The 22,228-nt window shown below is 32.1% G+C and overlaps 1 protein-coding gene across 1 annotated transcript; it reads left to right on the top strand.

The window, feature by feature from the left end:
* Positions 1-15,550: 15,550 nt before the first annotated feature.
* On the top strand, positions 15,551-20,332 carry LOC137933064 (putative odorant receptor 92a). Its single transcript, XM_068776805.1, has 5 exons — positions 15,551-16,227; positions 16,512-16,611; positions 18,538-18,639; positions 19,421-19,579; positions 20,237-20,332. The coding sequence occupies exons 1-5, from the start codon at positions 15,551-15,553 to the stop codon at positions 20,282-20,284; spliced, it is 1,086 nt and encodes a 361-aa protein (XP_068632906.1). The 3' UTR covers positions 20,285-20,332.
* The last annotated feature ends 1,896 nt before the right edge of the window (positions 20,333-22,228 follow it).

The following is a 22,228-nucleotide window of genomic DNA, read 5'->3' as shown; positions in this document are numbered from 1 at the left end:
TGTTCTAGTAACAATGAAAGGCGAGCAGACAGCTGCTATTCGAGCAGGCGAATTCCGGGAACCAAGTGCGTGCCTTATCGTTCATAAATCATGGTTTTACCTCAGGATTAACAGAATTGTTTTTCTTTCAATTTTTCTAACTAAATTCAGTGCCAGCTCAGTGGGCATAAACGATTAAAAGTCTTCTTTTGGCACTAAATCTATTAACTAGCTGTTATAAAACAAAATATGCCAGTATTTGAATGTCAAGGCTTGAGCTGTACCTCACAAGAATTGCCTGTTGCAATTGTTTCGCTACGGGGTGGTCAACCGTCATCCTGTTTTATAACAGAACAAGGTTATATTACAGAAATTTAATCACTTATACGTCTGTTATGTTAAAAAAAATCGCATGGCTGTTTCATATAAAAAGCTTTTACGAAATGTTTGTACTGAAAAAACCTTTTTATAAACCTTTGGGAATTGTACCATAAAGGGGGTTTTGATAGTTGCGCGCCATATCTAGTGGTACGCCGTATGCTGTAGTGTCGTTAGGCAACGTCGTGTCCTATTGCGGCGGCGTTACTCGTAATGCGTTGTCTGTCGCGGTGGCGTTTTTGAAGGCAGTTCGCATGTTAAAATGGTAGTTGTCTCTTTGCTCTAAGCGTGCTGTTGGTTGAGGCCAACAGGCTAACAGCAATGCGATTGTGTGTAACTTCTACGGTGCCAACTACAGTATTATTAAATTAAATTAGCCGACCTAAGAACGTTTGAATTACTTGTAATATTTTTTTAAACATTATAGTAAATTACCAATGGGAGGTCACTTGCCGACTCGTGCGTCGTTACGCAGAGTCATCAAGTACTCATGCAATATGTAATATATACTTTAAGTCATGTTTAATTTTTTTATATTTACATAATATAACCTTCTTTTCTATTCAGAAACAACATTCTGAGCGTCGTGCGAGTGAGAGCTTGACGTTTTAAGAAATAATTTTATGTGATATAACGAGTGTGTATAATGTTAATGGAAGGCATTTAATTTTGTAAAGTCTTCACCTCTTCGACCCACTCTCAGTTCTAAGTACGTTTTTTAGACGGATATATTACAAAGATTATAAACAAATGCGACATTATATATACTTCGGTAGCAATCATAAATTTTATATGTCGTTTAGAGAATAAAAGTATATTATTCATTATTCATTATTCAAGTGATTCAAGGTTTTTAACCATAGAACGATTTTTTATGATGAAACTTATTTATCTCTGGACTATTCAGAATTCAAATGTCATATAATTAATTTTTAAAGTTATATGGAATAAACAGTTTCACACAGGGATTAAACAAAATTATTGAAGTAACATCCGTTTATCTTAATCTATCTAAGATTTTAATGTGATTAGATGATTTTATTCTAGACAACTTTATTTTTTCCCCTTTTACACCAGATATGTTTACTATATTTACTGTAACTCTACTTTTTTCGACTTTTGTTTATCCCTCCATAGTCTTGTTTTAATATAACATAGGAGCGCCGTTCGTTAATATTGGTTATTATTTTCTATTTTATTATGAAACATTAAGTTTCCTTACAGCCTTTTCCATAGTCTTCAAAATCCATAGTTATAATTTTATAGCATGTAGGGGTGTCTATTTATTTATTTAGAATTTTATTAAGAAAAAGACGAGTAAATAACCTAACCAAACCTTATATATATATTATATATATATACATATATATAGAAACTATCCCTCTATTTCTTCACTGATTTTTCTACTTCTGTTCTTGTAGGACATAATAATAGCAGTTGTTTGGTGTCGATACTTGATTACTATCTTTAATCATATTATCATCGTTCCGAATTAATTTGTTTGCACGCATTGCATTTCCACTACAGAATCTCAGTGGTTCGAAGTGCAGTAAGTTTCTTGATTATAAAACCCATACAGAGAATGTTACAATTTCTCTAAGTAGATATACGCCAGGTCCTGGATATTTCTTAATAATTGACTTATTTTTCTAATATTTTAAGGTCATGAAGGTAGGAATACGATAAATACATGTAGTTGACGTAGACGTGTGCAACGAATGAACGACTGATGACTGGTGTAACAATTCTGTAAATAATAAATCTGGCTAATGTACTCACTTTTTTTTTTGACAAGCAAGTGTCATAAGTCAAAAATGTTTACAAGTGGTATATAATAAATATACACATTGAAAACCTTTGTTTATACAAGACAATAAGTTTATATTAATAAATCATGCAGGTGGAGTTAACCTCCGAATGGTTCATCTTGACTTCTAGGCTTATTTTGACGGCAACTTATCAAATCAGATAAAAAGGCAAATAATTCATATCCTAAAGCGAAGAAGACGAATATATTGTTTAAGCAAATGCAAAGAAGGTTCCACAAATTCTCACGAATTCTCTGTTATAATACTTATTTTATATCTGTGTAAGATTTAGAAAGAAAGAGTAAAAAAGATTTATCGCCGTGATCTCAGGTGCGTTTACTCAAAATCGGTTACGGCAGTACATAATAGATTCAATAACAGGTGTAGCGGTAATTAGATACTTTAGTAAAAGAAATTACTTGAAACCGCGTACTAATATTACACAAACGAATAAATACGATGATGTTTTACTAACAACGACTGCCCCGATACTTAAAACAAAGTGGGATTGCCGCCAAGAAATATATCAGTTGTGGGACGAGTAAAATATTTCACAGATGATAGATTATACGACTTTTCGATTACTGCAGCTACAGTATATAATATAAACATTGTGGCCAAAAAGTTCTTAAATGGCGAGCGAGCCAGTAGACGCGGCGTGGTTAGGCCCCCAGTAGGTGGACCGACGAACATAGTCAAGGTCGCGAGAAGTGGATGGATGCGGGCATTACACATGAACAATCTGGTGGCTCAAGCGGTCAACTATATACCAGAAAAGAACCCGACCATAAAAAAGCATAAGACACGCCACGCCTTTCCGCAATAAGGCGCAAAAAAATCAGTGAGGACATTCAAACAAGTGACTTACAAAGTGACTCGACGCCTAAGTAAGAAGGCCCACCGAAAAGAAGATACCAAGAAGAAGAACACCAGAACAAGTAACGGCGTACATAACTGGCGGTGAGGACGGCGGCAACGCACCGAGCACTAGGCAGCACGCCGTCGCGCCAGGAGGCGCACTTAGTTTTTAAGTAGCAATTTAAGGTTAATTGTAATAGCCTTGCATGGCTATCAATAGATTCAACGATTTTGAATAAATACGATGAAATCTTTGGCGAGATGATTATTATTAACAACACCACAAAGGTGCTCATTCCCTTACGATGTGACATTACTGTATCATAAGCCTATTAATTTGGCCAGAACACATGATTGCTCATGCGCTATTATTCGGCATCAGATATAGACGCCGCCAGTAAAACAGATTGTTGTAACTAATTTATCTATACAAATGTTTAATACTATTATGCATTATTGAACTTCCGGTATAGATATTTGTTTGTTGCCGACCTTGCAAAGCGATATGCTTTTTAAATATTAACTTATGGTACGAGTACGTAACTTAATATATCGCGTCTTTTTAACATTAGTTATTTGAACATGCGCGCAGAACATGATCGCCATCAGTTTACTAGTTGAAAATTCAAGCATCACTATTGCACACCATAGCGGTGGATTCAAAATATAAGCATATACTATGTTATTACCGTTGCCTCTTTTCTTTCAACTTGAATGTGTTTATATAAACACTAGCGTTAGCAAATCAGTAACAAGAACAAACATAGCTATATCGGGCGTCCAATGCTTATAATTATAAATTGTTATCACCAGTTTTTGTTTAACTGACGAAATTTACTTCTTTCTTTTATTAATAATTTTATATAGTGTTTAACTTTAAGTTAATAAAAATTAAAAACGATTTGCAAATTAGACAAGATATTAAGTTGGACCCGAATCAAATTTTTCGAAACATAAATTTTAATTACTGAAGTTTATGTTATTAATGATATCTCCCAGGTATATTATTCTGCAACATGGTCGCTGAAAAAACATTTATATTCAGTATTCTTTTCAGATCTTTTGAATATATCTATTGTGCAGGCTGGTTTTTTTATGTATAAATATTTTTAATTATAGTCAACTTATCTAATCGCAAAGAAAATATCTGTATGCCCAAAAGTTTTATTTAAAAAATTAATAAATAATTAAAAAATTACATTTAAAAACCGATTTTACAGAAGAGCCACGAAATATTAAGGGGCGGTAGAACCCTCAGGAAATTGTACGTAAATACTACTTATAGGTTGCCTACTTGTACGTTGTAATTTGTACTAATATCTTTCCATATTGGACATCGTTGTCCAGAAAACGAGAATATTCTTTCTTTCGCGTTAATATAATTTTAATTAAATTATTTTATGAATGGGTGTACGTACATCGAGGCTATTGTTTTTCTTATGATAAACAGCCACTCAAAACCCGAACACAGTCGTGGTGTGTTTGACCCGTAGATACAAAGGACCTTTTGAAAACAATGGATAACTGTTAAACGTCATTTATTTCTGAGTAAAAATAAATAAGAAAAATATGGAAAAAAAAAATAAGAAAATAGACCCCGATATCAAACCATTTACACACGATTATCGCACTTATGTGATTCCCAGTGAGTGACAGTTAAATTACCTATTTCGTCTTTGGTGCGTTTTTTATTAGCGGGTGGATGTATTTATAACAGGAATCTTTTTGCAGTTTAACACCGACGCATTTGTTTGTATCATCAAAGTGCAAAGGTACTAACTGGCTGAGTATTTATCTGTGTTGATATTTAGTTCGCTAATAAGTAATAACTTATGAGTTATATGCTTATACCTTATACCGTGTATATGCTTTTACCTTATCACACTTTTAATTGAAAGTAATTGGCATGGGAAAAGATATCCGTCATGATTTATAATAACAGCGTGCAGTTCCAATACAAAACTTATAAATTTCTTATTAAGTAGCAACTGGAGATCGGTTTCATTTTCAAATTAATTTATCGACTACTTTTATCTTGTATGTGGAATTAACCCTTTCACGACCACGGGGACGCCGGTGTCCCAAGCAAAAATCATGGATTAATTAAATATTTACGTAACCATTGTAAATTATTTTTTTGTTTTAATATTTCGGAAAGTACCTTTTTATTATTTTTTACTAGCAATATAGGATAACTAACACCGTTTGTTGTTTATCGTCATCGGAACGTTAGAGTTCTTTTGACGCGAATGATCTGCTGTTTGGAATAAATAATTGATATTGTAAAAGTGCTTTTCAAGTTTTTACAGTGACAAATTATCATTAACTGGTAAGTAAATCGTTATTTTAAATATTCAGTAGTAATGTATTTATGTTGTATTCTGTGATAAATCGTTATAAAGATTATGGGACACGGATGTCCCTGTCGGCGTAAAGGGATACTTTTTATACGGAATTTCTTAACTTTTGGCCGGGTGATATACCAAAATGCTATCATTCTCTTACTCATATTTTTCTCAGAATATGTTTCGTAAGGGACGTGGAGTTTTTGAACTTCGAAAAAATAAAATTCCTCAAATTTTTGTGGGCGACAATAGCGATGAGGAAGATGACTTAGTGCTTGATGACGAAGACCAAAGACTTCTAGTACAGGATGATGACCAAGGGGTATTTGATGACGAGGTTGAAGAGACGACGACTCTTCAACGGCAAGAATCACCTGAACCTTCAACGTCTCAAAAAAACAATCCATCTAATCACTAACCAATCATCTAACAACAGGAATTATTTCGCCATTTCGCCGTTTAATATAATAGGGCAAGTTATTTGTGGTACACAAATAACTTGCCCTATTATATTTATATTATTCATAAACAAGTAAAAAAAAGTACACTAAGTAACAAATGTACATTATTTACAACAAAACAGACTTACCAACAAGTAAACCAAAATTTAGAGTTTAAGTAGAAAGTAACCCTTCGCGACCATAGGGACATATTTGTCCCATAAATTTCCAAAAAAAATGTAAAACTTTTTTGAATTTTTAGTATAAATTATGTTTTTAGGATGCCTATTAATTCATTACATCTAGCTAAATTAATTAAATAAGGTACCGTAACCTTATGGTCCTGAAAGGGTTAAAAATCAAATCATTGGTCCAGAGATTAGTGACTAAAATATTTTGAAAAGACTTCACTGGTTCGCATTGCAGTGGTTTTTAATTTGTTTTTTCTATCAATAGTGTTTTTATTAGCACATTTAAATAATAATAGAGTTAATTATTAAAAATACTCTCACATCCTGCACACTGTGCAAGGGATTTCTCTTTATAAGCTTTAGTCGTTTTCGCAATTTACAAATTTAATATTTTCAAAATCTGTAAGACTACAGAAACCAGATGTTTTCGAACATAACCTGAGTTTAAGGACATAATATTAATCTCGAAATAAAGTGTGACGATCGCAATCTCGTCATATGGGTCCTGGAAAACATCGTTAAAAGAGGAGCCAAATTTTTTATTTTACCATGGTAATTGGCCCTTGCTGCAGCATTCACTTGGCCTACTTTAAAAAAAATATATTTTATTGTAACTATTGCATATTCGCTTAACGATAAAGCGTGAACATGAAAAATTTAACTCGTCACTACTATAAATTTTTATCATAATTTTATGATAACGAATAATATCATAGTGTTCAATTTATTAAATCCAAAAAACGTTATTTCTTTCTAAGGAAGTGTAAGAAAGTGATCGTAATTCTACCCACTTAAGCATGATAAATCCAGTTTTTGTTGTCATGAAGCCATTGACATTTATAGCGCCGCCGTTTTTGACGCGGTATAGCGCTAAAAAATTAACCAGAACCAAAAACTACTTGCAGTAAGTATGCTCGAAGGCTTCCTCGTGAACCTCAACTAGAGCTGTTACATTATTTATTACTCCGTATTGGAAGGCCGCCAAGCTCTTAGATCACTTAGGCAGACAAATTTATTAACTTAAACAAAAAGTAAAGCAAGATGTTAGCTTCATATAAAAAACAATTAAGGCCTCGTTAAACAGCACGTGTTAATTAAAATGCAACCATGTGACAGATATCTATCACGCGTAGATCACGTCGGGCGAGTTAGTATCGTGAGAACTGTTTACATCATGACTTACCCACTGACTTATCATCCGCTGTTCAAAGGTGGCTAAGTGTTACTCGGTACTTTCACGGTATTAAGTAATTGATATCATTAGTAATTACCTCGACATTTCCCGTTAATTTACAATAACAATAAAAAAATCCTTAACTATGATCTCCAACCAGTCGCAACTATAACTTAATATAAGATCCAATTAAATCGTTTGATTGCTAATGTAGAATTCATTACGTAAATAATAAATAAATAATTTGAATTCGATGCTTAAATTTGAATAATGCAAAATAAAATTTAGAAATACACATTGTTTTTCATGCTCATGCTAAAAACTACATAGCTAAAGACATGTTGCTTCAAAGGAGGAGTATTAAAATCTGCAATTATTTCATATTGTTATATGATATAATTGCAGATTTTAATACTGAAAAAAATGGACTTTGGAGTGAAATTAAATAAGAGGTACTTTAATTATACCAATGTACCAACTATTTACTATTATTAGTATCGTCTTCTGCGAATATGTCAAAGGATATAAAACAAACATTTTAATCGTAACACGATTAAAATTTTAAAGTGAAAATTGTGAACAAACGTACCAATGTAGAAGTGTAAAACATGGTTTTGCTTTTTTGTTCTCAAGAAAAATAGTTAAAGAGTACAAACACAAATATATACCTTCTTACTTCTACGCCGCACCCTCTTAAAGTGATTTAACAACACTGATCCGGGATCGGGAAATAAAAACTCACATGAAAGTTACGAAATTTTATATCGATTAGATATGTCTGCTTAATTTCCATCATTAAATGTTATCATATGTGTTATTATCTATGTGGTTTAACTAAATAGAAAAACTACAGAAGAAAGAACAAAATATCAAAGTCTCATTGGGGATATATATACCAGCTGTAGCCAAAATCCTTAATAATCCGAGACAATTTTCAACTTTTTTCTAGCGTTAACGGGTTACACGGGGTTTAAAAACGTATTTAAATGATATTAATAATTACTGAAATTTCATTATATATTTAATAAACGTACAAAATATATGCATTAACTTTAAATATCAACAATTAAATACATTAATTTCGCTTCTGTAGTTTTAATTAAAATTTAGCTAATAATTGGTGGCAGTATTAATTCTTTCAGATGCTGGTTAGTTAATACTGATCGGTCTTTTAAATTCAGATCAAAAGTTTTTTTTTTTTTTTTGAGTAGAATAACAAAAATGAAAAGGGAACTTGGGTACATTTAAGGTGAAACATATATAATCCTTTAAAGCGTCGCATGTGACTTGCGAGCCGCAGGATGCTCTCCTCTGGTACGAGTATATACAATAAAGCAGCAGTTTGACGCAAATTCTTGTAAGTACATTTTACATTTCATACCTCAATACACTTACTTTATCACTTCACTTAAAACACCTATATGTTATATAAAAATATTATTGAACTAGTTTTCGGCTTCGAAGCACGTGTGCATAAACATTTGGCAAAACAGGTACTCACCTGTCAGTCGATTAAAGTAAAAGAAAATAGTTAAACAACAATCAAGAGGCTGCGAGTGCAATGCTATCGGTAATATCAATTATATAACCGAGCTATTAAAAAAACTATAGAAGAAATAACCAACGCGAAGCGACCCTGCAATGATTCCTGAATATGATTCAAAATCACAAGTCCCGGCGGCTATCTAATTTCTTTTAACCCTATAATCTCGACGTAGTGATCGTCTCTAATATAACCAACCAATTTTTTTTTTTAGTACATAATAAAAAAACAAACCCCGGCTGTCACTTTCTAATTTCTGTATTTCAGATTTCTGATAGATGCGGAAAACTCCGCATACGGCATACGTTCGAAGTTAGTTAAGCTCACAAAGTTTTCGTGTTTGCGTTGATATACAGTTGATATACATTTTAGCCTTGAAACGAATAAGGTTCTACAATAAAAATACCTTTAACTCTGTTGTATTAAATCGACTTGGTACTTATTTTTGACTAGGTTTTGTAATCATATAGAGCTAATAAAATGTTATATAAAGAGATAAACTAATTGCTTATATAAAAAAATCTCATCTAAGCGTTTCCTTTTTTTATTACAGTAGTAAATAAGTTCATTAATTTTGTTATTCTCTTTCTTTCACTCCTTAAAAATTTCAATTAATTAGTTTAGTATAATTCATAGTCATTTCAGGCAATTTGTAAAAAGATTGACTTTAATTGTAGCCAAAAATAGCAATGCAGCGCATTAGATCCATAAACGTCACAAATTTTACAGCAGAGTGTACAGGACAAATGTATGATACATTGCGAAACTCCATCTCGACTCCTTGTAGGATAACATAGTAATACAAAAAAAAACTTTTTAACTATTTCTGGTCCCCCTTATTAGCCAATAGACAAGCAAGTGTTGACGCAAATGAATTTATAGAGATTTTTCGGAGGAACTACATCAACACGCCAGGAGTAATATTTTTTTTTTTCAAAAAACTAGCTATTGTTTAAAGTTCCCACGAAGGTAATTAACTCAATTTAATGATCTTATTTTTATTATGTTCAATGCTAATAATGGAGGCTAGTTTTAATGATTTAAATACTTTTTGTGTCTAAAAACTTTGATAAGTGATCAAAGAAAAAAATCTTCTTTTCTTCTTGGTATGAACAGAAGGGTTATTTTTTATCTTCTTATTCAAATGGAAATACGCACATGCAATGTAAGAACATCGAACAGTATTGGATTCTTTAATTTTTGTATTGATTTCTTTGCAACTAATTAGTAAGATCCATTCGTTCATGATCCTTGGAATATATTTTAAGCAACGACCAACAATTATTAAATAGCTCTTCTTGCACTTTCTTCAAACAGGTTTCACAGTAAAGACAAGGTTATTAAATATATTTGATAATTCTGATGAGGAAGACTGTAATATATTCTGTTTATGTTAATTAATTTAAATTTTACACTGCGCGATGGCCGTGGCGCCTTCGTATCTTAAAAAGAGATCGCTTTGAATTCGGCGCAGATATTTTGATATGAAATCAATTCAGTGAATCTGTTTCATTACCTTTAAAAGTTAAGTGTTAAAATTAATAACACTTTTGTATTTTATCACAAAAACATCTGTATGAATAACATTATATTAATGTCTTAGTGATTTGACCGTCATTCTATTTATTTGAATAGGAAGATTAAAATATCGCTTTTTATTGTTTCTTAAATTTACATAAGTTTTATTTAATTCGGTTGTTTTTTCATGGAAAAAGATTCCGCGGGTGCATAAGGTAGAAAACCATGAGCAATATACTACGCATAAAAACTCCACGAAGAAGATCGCAAATAGAATACTATTAAAAACGACTTAGATTTAGATCTAGATTTCAAGTAATACAGTCGACCCGAGCTCAAAACGCACGTGTCTTTTCTTTTGTGGTGAGCCGTACGTGTTCTACTTTACTGATACCTTAGCCAAAATACGACTTATAATGGACGCTCTAAATTTGAATACTTTATTTTCAGTCAACACTTCTGTCTACAAAAGATGAAAATATATTATTACCATTTAGACCTGTTCGTCACTATACTTTCTAATCTAATTAAATATATATCAGTTAATGAACATTACGCAGAGCATCTTCTACCTTAAGTTTAGTGTAAAAAATATTTTTTGAAAAAGATAGTAAATCAAAAGTTGAGAGGATTAAGATTTGGATGGCAAAAATTACCGGAGTCTCATAATTTTATCTTAGGCTTATTACAGTACATATTCAAATCACATTAAAATTAAAAAGTTATCTCTTTTTTTGTGATAATTAAATTACAAATGTAGACAATTTCAGCAGTTTGCCTGAACAGACATCAAAAGCTCAACCTACCAAGGTGTCAAAAAAATATCTTATCGAAATTATTTCCAACAGAAAAATAACGTAAGTGTAAAATAACCCGCCAAAACCAAACCACTAACGACACCTTAACAATCAGTACAACAGAGAGCAACAAAAACAAACGAATTATATAGTTTATAGCGAGGCATTCCTAAACTCGAACGCCCTGGAAGAAACGAATAAAAATCTAACAATTTTTTTTGAAACAAGTCGACCGGGAGAGAATTTAATTATTGTAAATTTTGAAAATGGGGGCAAGAAAATGGGAAAATAATGATCAAACTAGTATATGAACATAACCTCCTTCTTAAACAGTATCTATGAGAAAAAAGTCAACAATAAATGAACTTGGAGGTCACCTGCTGACCCTTTCAGTTGCGCTGTATAAAACTACTACTATCAAAACTCTGCGATGTGAAAATAATAAAAAAATAAAGTCAAGACTACAATTGTTGATAGGAATGACTAATCATTCCTGATTTTTAATTTTGTTACGAGCAACATGTCAAAATTAGTTTTTTTTTCTCTTTAATATTTTCTGAGAATTAGAGTTAAATGTATAAAAGATTTTTTGCCATGAAATAAAAACAAAAAAAAAAATACAAATCGTAATAAATAATTTTCCTATATCTTGTTTTCGTCGGCATTATTTTTATTATGTGTATTATAATAATAAGTTAAATTATTACATCTGAAAAACGTTATGATAATGATAATATTGTTATTATTTTAGAAAAATTGTACACATTTAAATAAAATTATTAAATATTAACAGAATTCTTAGAAAAAGTAATAATGACAGTTATGTTTTTTATAAATCACGAGTATTTGCATACGGCCTAATTTTAATATGTAATTAATTTCGACTCAAACTTATTTTTAACCGCTTACGATTGGTTTTGAAGGTAACATTGTAAGTTTAAAATTAAAGATTAATTCGTCAGTTATAAGTACTTCTTATAACATTGTGGATGCAATAACAGGCATCACAAGTACGTTACCCACTCAGAGGAAGCTTCTTGGTCACGGAAATCTCGATAGCGTAGTTCATCGAGATCTTAAACCCTCCCAACTAGATGGGCTGACGATATAGTCAAGATCGGGAAAACTTCCTTGTGTGCGGATAATGCAAACGCGGCAATTGTGGCGCTCTATAGCGGGGGCCTATGTCTTATAGTGGACCTCTATCAGCTGATGATGATGGGTTCACCGATGTGACTAGCCACAGTATTTATTTATTTGTAAAGATAAAAAAAAATAAACTTATTACCGTAACCTTTTCTCGATACTTACTAATCACCGTAAGAAAACTGGATGATTATAAGTAAAAGTGAATTTTACTATACACGTTGCTTCTATAAAATGTGACGAAAAAAAAATATGGAATCACATATAAACAAACTTCAGACGTTATAATTAAGGCGCCAATTTTTTTCTTGTTGTTACAATGTTTGTTGTCTTTACTACACGGAAAAGGTTGGCTGGGAACAATGCAAGCTGCATCTGTTGCAGATAGTTTCATGTAGCCATATTAGCTGATTTTTTTTATTTTTCCTTCTTTTAAAATTACATTAAGTGTAAATATTGATTACTACTGATAATTAAGCTCATTAATAAATTCGCAATAAATCTAGCAATTAGTTAATAATGTGGCCTCTTGGTTTTACGCTGTACGGCGTTTTTGACGTTGCTTCACGGCTCAAAGTACAAAATTAATTGTTAAAAACAAACTAAACATTAAGCACGTTTCATGTGTTATTGCGTTCGCATCTAAGTTCTTATTTTATGTCAAAAGATGGCTCCAGTAGTGTCGATAAATTTTGACATGACTAAAACGTCTTAAACCTAGCTAAATTAATATGGCAATGTTAGGAGTTTTTCGCCTAGCCATTTCTAAGTAGTTGCTCGCGTTGAGAATAATTCAAAAGCAAGTAATTTGGGTTCCTAATAAATTGATGGTAAGAGGCAATTCGATTTTCGCTTGTGAACATCTCCTCCGGCTACCAAAATTTTAGAATTTTCTTGAAAAAAAATATTTTAAAATTTTATTTGTGAATAGAGTGAAAGAGATATGTTAACGTATTAAACTATTAATTCAAATTTTCTACCTTTAGCTTTAACGCACGCTTTTAAACGGTCGGGCCATGCGTCGATGGATTTACAAACGGTTTTCATAAGAAACTTGGTCACTGCTGGCTCCAAAGATTTCTCGAGTGACTCAATATTTGGGTAACGCTTAGAGCAGACCATTTCCTCTAGCACAGACACAATTTATAGTCCAAAGGGTTTAAGTCTGAACTAGCCGAAGGCCAATCAACCGCCTTTATGAAGTCTGGAACATTGTGCACAAACCAAATTTGGGTGGTGCGCGCCCGGGGCTAAATCCTGCTGGAATGTTCACACTTAGTTATTGAATAAGGTGTTGTTGAGAAGTTTAAGTATCGCTTCTCACACGATATCTTGATACACTTTGGCTGCAGTTTTCACTCCTTTTTCGCAAAAATGGAGTTTTATATCCGCTTGGTAGGAGACACCAAACCATGACGTATGCTGGATAACTTTGCTGAACTTTGGTCACTACCTCGGAAGCTTCTTTAGAGCTGTGTGCATACACTCATTCATTTTATTTATTGTGGTGCTTCTCGATTGTAAAATTTTTTTCATCGGCTAACAGAGTCTTTCGTCCGCGTATCGAAGTAACAGCTGTTTTGATCTTTCAGGTCTTATGATTTTAGTACGTATCTATTACAATAATTATTATAAAGTATAGCCTATATTTTTAATATATGATACGAGTAGTGTATGGTAGTGTAAAGTATGGACTGTATTTTAGACGCAATGGAGTTATGTAATTTTTGTGATTATTTTTGGCGGTACGGCCAATGTTCTGCACACTATAATAATTCACATGTACACAAATTGACAATTACTGAGTTTATTATATATATGCATATGTTAAATCATCAGGATTACAATCTCAAACTCAAATTAACACATTCGAAACTTATTTGCGTTTGTGTTTTTCATCAATGTCCTCTATTGCAACTATATAAATATATTCATTTTGATACCCTGCACGCGACCTAAAATTCATTAGAACTAAAACTTTATTTTAGGTCTTTAAGCCAATTTACATAGGTCGTCTCATAAAAAAATACTTATCGTAACTATTTTCAAAAACGACAACAACTAAATATAACATATCAAAATGTGAGTATTTAACGAAACGCCAGAAAAAATACCGACAAATTTTAATCTTAATCCAGACTTTGACATATTTTTTAATATCCTTGCTCTTGGTGTTTTTATTACTTTTTAATATGCTTGGAAAACTTAAATTAAATGGTACTTATAACATTAAACTACTTAATCAAATTAAAACTAAAAATTGCATAAAAAAAATTATTGCATTTTTTTAATTGTACAAATCGTATCACTGGAAAGCCCCATGTCCAGCAGTGGCGTCCCACGGTTAAAATTAAATAATAACGATAATGACGTGTCTCTTAAACTTAAATATTAAATTACTATTAGTGGCAATGATGTCGCAATACATTAATAATCATTACGCAAAAAAACGATTAACAAATTACTGAAATAATATAGTGTCTGCGACATGAAAAACATTTAATTGCGCAGTACTCGGTACTTAATGATTAGAAAAAAATGAAGTGTACAACTCTCTTCATTTTCAATCAACTCCTAAACTTGTAACTACAGGACTAATGTATCTAAACTTCAAAATGAACCAAATTCATAAAGTACGTAGAGAAGGCATAAGGTTAAAGTATATGTACATATTTGAGATAAAGATGATTTAAATCACGAAATGTCAAAAATGCCAGTTTAGAATTATTATACAGTGTCTAATATTGTCTAACACGTTTACTTGTATCTAAAAAATAAAAAAATAAAAAATAAATCAGAAAGTAATGTATGGTTCTGGCTGTTTTCTGTTGGTGTTCATGTTGTTAGCCTTGCGGGCTTTCACAACTTCGCCGTTTACAGGGCTCGCGGGTCTTCGACCCGCGAGCTATTGTATGGTTCACAGACAAAAAACGCATTTTATCATTTATTATGTCACTGATGAGCAGATGGGTCATATACAAAGAATCTTCTTTATTAAAAAGATTAGGGCTTTCATGAAACTACAATTTTAAGTTTGCTACTCTGCTGCACTCACGAGATTCCTGAAACTCTAAATGACGAACCAAATAAGCCTTTATTTTTTTACGTAATTATTACATAAGTAAAAATTTAACTATATTATTTTATTAAGCGAATGATGACTTCTCATGATCCTATGTAATGATTTTTTTTCCAATAGGCAATAAAAAGAAGGCAACTTTTAGATCCGAACCGAATTAAAATCCAAAAGGACAATTTGGCAACTTTAGTATGCCACGGACTCAGAAAAGCCGGTCTAGTTATGGATTTAAATACGGGAGGAAAACACCAAGCAGCTAATATATTGACTGCAATTGTTGTAGTAGCTTATTTGATGCAACTGATAGAATTATTTGTTGCTAATGACGATCCACGACGTTTTCTTGAATGCTACAGCTTAATATGCTTTTTTAGCATGGCGCTGTGGAAACTGTTTTCCTTTCATTGTTATGGTAACCAGTGGCGAATATTACTGAATAAAACAATAGAAACAGAAATGGAAGAATTCGAAGAAGAAAATATCCAATACGATTTCAACTACGAATCAAAGCAATGCACCGTAAACGTATCTAAGCATATTGAAAAATACACAAATGCGTTCCAGTCAACATTTACGTTTATAGTAAGGATTTACAGCATACCGGCAATGATATTTATAATGTCTCCTTTTATTAAATACGCCTTAAAGAAGTATTATGATCAAGAGATGACCTCTGATTACCCTCATTTTTTACCGATATGGACACCGTTAGACGAGTCAGGGATGTTTGGATATTTGTTAACAGTTATGCTGGAGACTATAGCATCCATGTATACTGTAGGTGCACATATAGTTTTTGATTTAACTATAATTGGTGTTATGATGTTTTTACAAGGTCAATTCTATTTACTTCGTGATAAATGTGAACAAATTGCCGGAAGCAGGGAGATAAGCAAATTATCTACGGTTAGAGATAGCCAAGCACGAATAAATATCAAAAATTGTCATCGTATTCACGTTTCTCTAATACGGTTAGTTCATTTTTAAAGTGTAAACAAGTATAATACGAGTTCACAAACTGAATAAATACGAAAATTTGGGGTTAAACACTACAACGATTTGAATCATGTATATACAAATGTTTAAACTCATTTTTAAAACGTTATAAACAATTATTAAAATTCTAAAAATCTTCACACAAAGGATGTACAAAAATATTAACTAATTAATTTTTATATTTGTTTATTAACGAGTTTATGTCTGGCCTTCCAGCGTTTATAATTTAGATTTAAAGCTAAACATGATTTATTCACAGCATAGTCAAGCTACTCAATCATCTGACAAAAAATATTTTTGGCTTTTACTTCGCGATGGCTACAACAGCGTTGTGTTCTATTGCGGTTCAACTAAAATCGGTAAATAATCTAAAAATAATTTTCGAATACTGTAATACTGAGTAACATTGTCGAGAAAAAAATCGGACATAAACAAAGTAGCTCATAGATTTTCAAGATTTTTCGTAATTTTTTTCTAAATTTACAATCATAATTGTTTTTGAGTTATCATAGTAGTGACATTGAATTGGAAATTGTGAATAAAATGACGGATAATAAAGCAAGGTAGTTCAACGCCACTGAAGATTTTTTTACAGCAAATTATATACAGAAATTTCAGTCTTTCAATTACAATAGAGTTGTTTCAATCAATCGCAGAAATAAATAGGCTATTTTACTTAAGATCCCATTATTAGCTTTTGTTTTAAACCAAAATAACACATATCGCTATGACCTGCAATTACGGTGTAAAATGGTAGGAGTATTTCTGTCTTTGATGATGTCTAAAAACAAGCATGAACATTAAAACGCTAGCAAAATTAATGATTACGGGGTAAATTTTCAGAGGCCAGAGAATTACCTACATTAAATTGATAGGTACATTTTTTTATTGTCACGGATAGAGAAAAATTATTTCTGAACACATTAGCACATTCCAAATCGTAAATACCGTTGCATGAAGTACATGTTAAGTAATCCATAATTTAGACATTTTTTCTATACACCCTATGCATAAAGACGCCATGATCAGTCATTTTTTTGTTTAATTTTGTTTTAAGCCTGGTAGAGGTACGTTGCGAATTTTTTTTTATCGAATGGTTCGGAATAGGTAAAGTTGTGTCCCTATCGACAGCGCTAATAAATACTTTTTACAGACAAATCTAAAGCGCTTTTAAGTTTTTAAGTCTTACGTTGGCGATAGTCGTTCGGGCAAGTACGCATACTTATAGCTCGTCGACATAATTCGCCTATTGGTCACATGAAGTACGCATAATTTAAAATCGAGCCGCAAGTTCGTCAACCCGTCTCAACTCGCACGTTTGACTCTTGCTTTATCACCATATTATTTAAGTCTATGTAGCAGCTGCACATGTGACACGTTATGGATTATTTTAATTTGTCAACTTCTAAATATTATTAGAAATTTGCGTCAATCCCTTACTTTGTAATGGTTTTTAGTTTAAGTAAATCAATCCCTTTATCTTTCATGTAGATTTGTATCGCTGTTTCCTGTTTGCTTGTAGATTTCTTTACACTTCTTATTGAAAATTTTGAAATTGAAAAAAAGATCAATAAATTTAATTTATATGGCGTGATTTTATTAAACATTAAAGGAAAAACGCAAATAACAACAAAAGTACTAAGCAAAAATAATAGGCAAAATTATTATGTGTACTAAACTCGTAGGAATATGGAAAAATAATGAAATGCAAGTTCTAAATTTTATAGCAGTAATGAATTATATTTTCTGAAAACAAGGTCTCGGTTTTTGATATCGCAAAAGAGCCTAAGCAAGTCTGGCCGCGTGGAAGTCGAGCTGAGTAAGTCCGCGTACTTCAACATCGCGATGTTTATAAGCTCGAAGGTCTGTCACCGGGGTTATGTTTTAGTACAGTCCATGAAAAGAATAGAAGATTACAAAAGTCATTTATTAGAGTGCTTTTGTTTTTTGTTTGGTTGTAATTGGCTATTCCACATATAGCATTAATGATGTTTACAAAAATGTCACAGTTTCACCATGTTTTTGACAATCCTTTATAACTTTTAAGATAATTGATACAGTGAGGATATATCATCACTTTTGCGAATTATTTCCTGATTACTATTTTCATAACTACAAAAGGTTTGCTATTAACGTTTCTATTTTAGTAATTTAAATGGCATCGGTGCGAAAGAATTACTATTCCAGATTTGTCCTATTTGATGAAATTATAAGATAAAGGAATATAACTTAGAGACGTGTTAATCACAATTGTTCATATCATATTTTTAAACATTTTCTTACAGAATCTTCATATAACTGAAGTAATATCTCTGGTGCAATACCTAGGAGGTACGCTTACGCAACTCTTTATTCTTTGTTACTACGGCGACGCACTACTAAACGTGGTAACTACATCTTTTATTCACTCATATTTACGCTACAATTACTGAAGTGACTGGTACCATTTTTATTACATAACGTTGCATTGTGCCGCCCATATAGATATATAAGTAATCTTATAATAAATCATACTCTTAAAAAAAGTCACTGTCCAAAATTTAAGCAATTTCATAAAAGGATAGAAAACGGAGTTCAAACTTTAACAAATATTTCATTAAAAATCTATAGATAAGTAGTAAAGTAACTTGACTGATACAGCCGTGTTATTTGTAACATTTGCATTTAATAGGTACCAGAAAAGCTACACCTGTATAAAATAAAATAATAACACGAAAGTTTTTGTGGTGAAAACTTAAAATAATAATAGACATAAATATATTCTTGACTGTCCTCGTGTATAGAGTACAGATCCTTCTAATGTCCATACGAAATTCTTTTGTATGTAGATTTAAAGTATGTAAGCTTCCCGAAGGAATTTAATGAGCAATCTCAGTCACATCCTCAGTATTATTATAACAATGCGTATACATACGTAAGATAATACTAAATTTGTACCGTCTATCTGAATTAAACAGAGGTACTTTAACAACTAGGTACACCTGTTATATTTTAAATGAACTGTTCTGATCAACTTGTTTTCGATTTTGATGTCAATTATTTTTATCTCTGTATAAGTATTTATATAAGCGGGTAAAATCTATTTTCAAGTTATTTTTATGAGATATTGTAACAGTATTTTGTCTTATTTAAAAACATATTTGGGTTTATATATATTTGTTTTAATAGAGCGCGGTCAAGATGGGAAGCGGACCTCACGGCTCCGCGTGGTGGTCACTCAGTCCGCGTATTCGAAAAGAACTACTCCTATTAAACACAGGAATGTCGTTCACATATTATTTGGAAGCTGCGCCATTCTTCTCACTAAATTTGCCATCTTTTGTGCAGGTAAATAAAGAATTGGATATTTACATACTCAATTACTGACTTAATAATACTTTTACATCAAAAAATATTTTAAACATGTATCAATTTTTAAGTTTTTACTTCTTAATCACCTGCCACATCCAACAAGTGCATGCACACAAAGTTTTATACTGTTGAACCACTTTTTAGTCCGTTTGAACAAGTGTTTCAAAACATGTCGAAGGATTCTTTATTAAGCTCGTCGCGACGAGTCGACGTATGCCCGACAGTAAGCGATACAGCTCGCTGTAACGATACAGTGTCACACGAGATTTTATCGACAAGTGAACGCCGAAGCCGTGGTTCCTTCGAGGAGGCCCTTGAGCTACTACAGCCACTACAAAGAGCGTCCACCCAAACTACCTAAGAGCGCGGCGGCCTCCCAATCCGGTGAAATTGTAGTATGTCCTGAGCCAACACTCTTTCGTTACCTGTAGAGATTTTAGCCTAAGTGCCCTTATCGCCCTCCACCTGTACCCGCGGAATATCTTATGTCACTTTTGAAGCAGTGTAAGTTCGGTAAAAAAAACAAGATTTTGTCCTAAGACATCTTGCGCAATTTCATAAGTCACAGTCGACCCCGTAAAGTTCCTAATTACACACATTAACATTTCATTCCGCCTAATTATTTTTTTGCAGATCATCCGCACGGCTTACAGTTGTTACGCTGTCCTTAACCAAGTGTAATATTCGGGTAAAACCAGAGATCGGGCTTAAAGTACATTTTCGTTTTAAACAAACATATCAAATAGATTGAATTTATCACGTCGTATGTTTAGTAGATTATTTATTTTCACAATTTTTAATAAATGTCCTCACTTTTTGAAGTTTTTGTTTAATTAAATACATTTTTAATAGCTATATTTTTACAAGCTGATTATATTTACGTCAAAAATGATAACCAAATTTTTTTTTTATATTTCTAGTGTAAGATTATCATTAGAAGATTTTTTTATAATTTTCTAATAGTTTTCTTCTACATTGCATCTCATAGAAGTTATAGATAATTTTCACTACGGTGATAAAATAGATTTCTAGTTGTTCAAAAACCTTCTTGACGCGAGATTGTAGTTCTGGCGACGGTTTTCATCCGAAATTCCGTAGTTTTGTATAGATTATTTCTTTCTCTACTTTATAAAGTAATTTCTGTCTGCGCTTAGTAAACGCGAAAAAAATTGTAAACAAAACACTAGCGATACAAATTGTTATAGTTCCGTGAAACTATGCACTCACGATCGCCACCGGTTTTAAGTGAGAACGTGTGAGAACTTTATTATGGATGAATTTAGAGAAATAGATGAACTTGAAAATATAAACAAGCATGGATACATCCAGGGATGTGTTTGGAAATAGTAAGTCTTATATCAGTAGATTATCTGTTGTGAATAGATAAGAAGAAATCCAGGTAGTATTCAACCAAAAAGTGATAAAAGGATCGGAAGATACCTATTTTTGTATTTGTAAAAAAAAAATATTAATTGTCGGCCACTTTAATGCATACCACTTAAACTCGTCAAACAAAACGAATTGTAAAAAATATTTTTTTTAACAAATACAATATCACTTTAGATGATGGCAGATCGACATTTGTTAGATGGATAGACGGCAAGATATATCAATCAACCCCCAATTTAATAACAGCGTTTTCAGATATAGCAGTAAATTTTAAATAGGATACGTTCAACGAGACTTTGGGTAATTATGTAATAATCCGACTTTCAACGTTTATTTTACGTAATCCGCAAAAGTAGTTTATGAGAAATTACAACCCAGCTTATTGGGACGGTTACACACACTTTTTGGAAAGAATTTTCTGTATAAATATTCCCTCAAAAGTACCAAAAAACTTGTAACAAATTGGTAAAAGTAGCGCCTTTCAAATTTCTCCCCTAGTTAAGATCAATTTAAATCCTAACTTCTTAGATATTTTTCTTTCAATCTAAACCTTACTTGAATACTGCATTATCAAAATTAATAGCAGAACGAAGGTTAGCGCTAAAAAAGTTTTGAAGGAATCCCACGCCTTAAAATTTTGAAGCATTACGAGTTTATGAACAAAACTCATAACGAGCAAAAAGTAGTAGTTGGCAATCATTCTGTTCCTCATTAAATGATGTTACATAGCCATCTCAATAGAATTGTCATTTATAATAAAATGTCACTGGATAATCAAAAATTAGTTTTATTAACTGATTCGAAAGTAGGTTACGGTAGTTGTTACAATATTGTATTCTTAGTTTTAGAATTTGTCTAATTGCTTATGTCTTACTGGAAACAATTTCAAAGATTGTAAAACAACAAAGATATTGTTTTACAATGGGTTCAATCTCACATTGGGATTTCGACCTCAAATGATTTGATCGAAAATATCGAAAGGCATTTGGTACAGAACTGTCCAACCACATGTGCTTAGTATTTCCTAGTTTATGCAAGCGGAAATCTAGTCTAAGGTTTCGCTCGGGGCATTCTACTAGGTAAATTTACATACTTAATGGGAAAACCATTTGCAGCAAATTGGACATGCGAAGTGGTAGAAGATATATCAATATCCTCGTGGAATGTGTCGGAACCGAAGCGTTGATGAATTCTATCAACAAATATAACAATTTATCTTTAGATTTAGTAAACAGT

This window comes from Battus philenor, unplaced genomic scaffold, assembly GCF_028537555.1.
Source record: "Battus philenor isolate CCGP_79_NKW_IND1 unplaced genomic scaffold, ilBatPhil1.0.hap1 SCAF_12, whole genome shotgun sequence".
Classification (NCBI taxonomy): domain Eukaryota; kingdom Metazoa; phylum Arthropoda; class Insecta; order Lepidoptera; family Papilionidae; genus Battus; species Battus philenor.
Note: the sequence above shows the minus strand (reverse complement) of the source record. Positions and strands in the feature narration are given on the sequence as shown.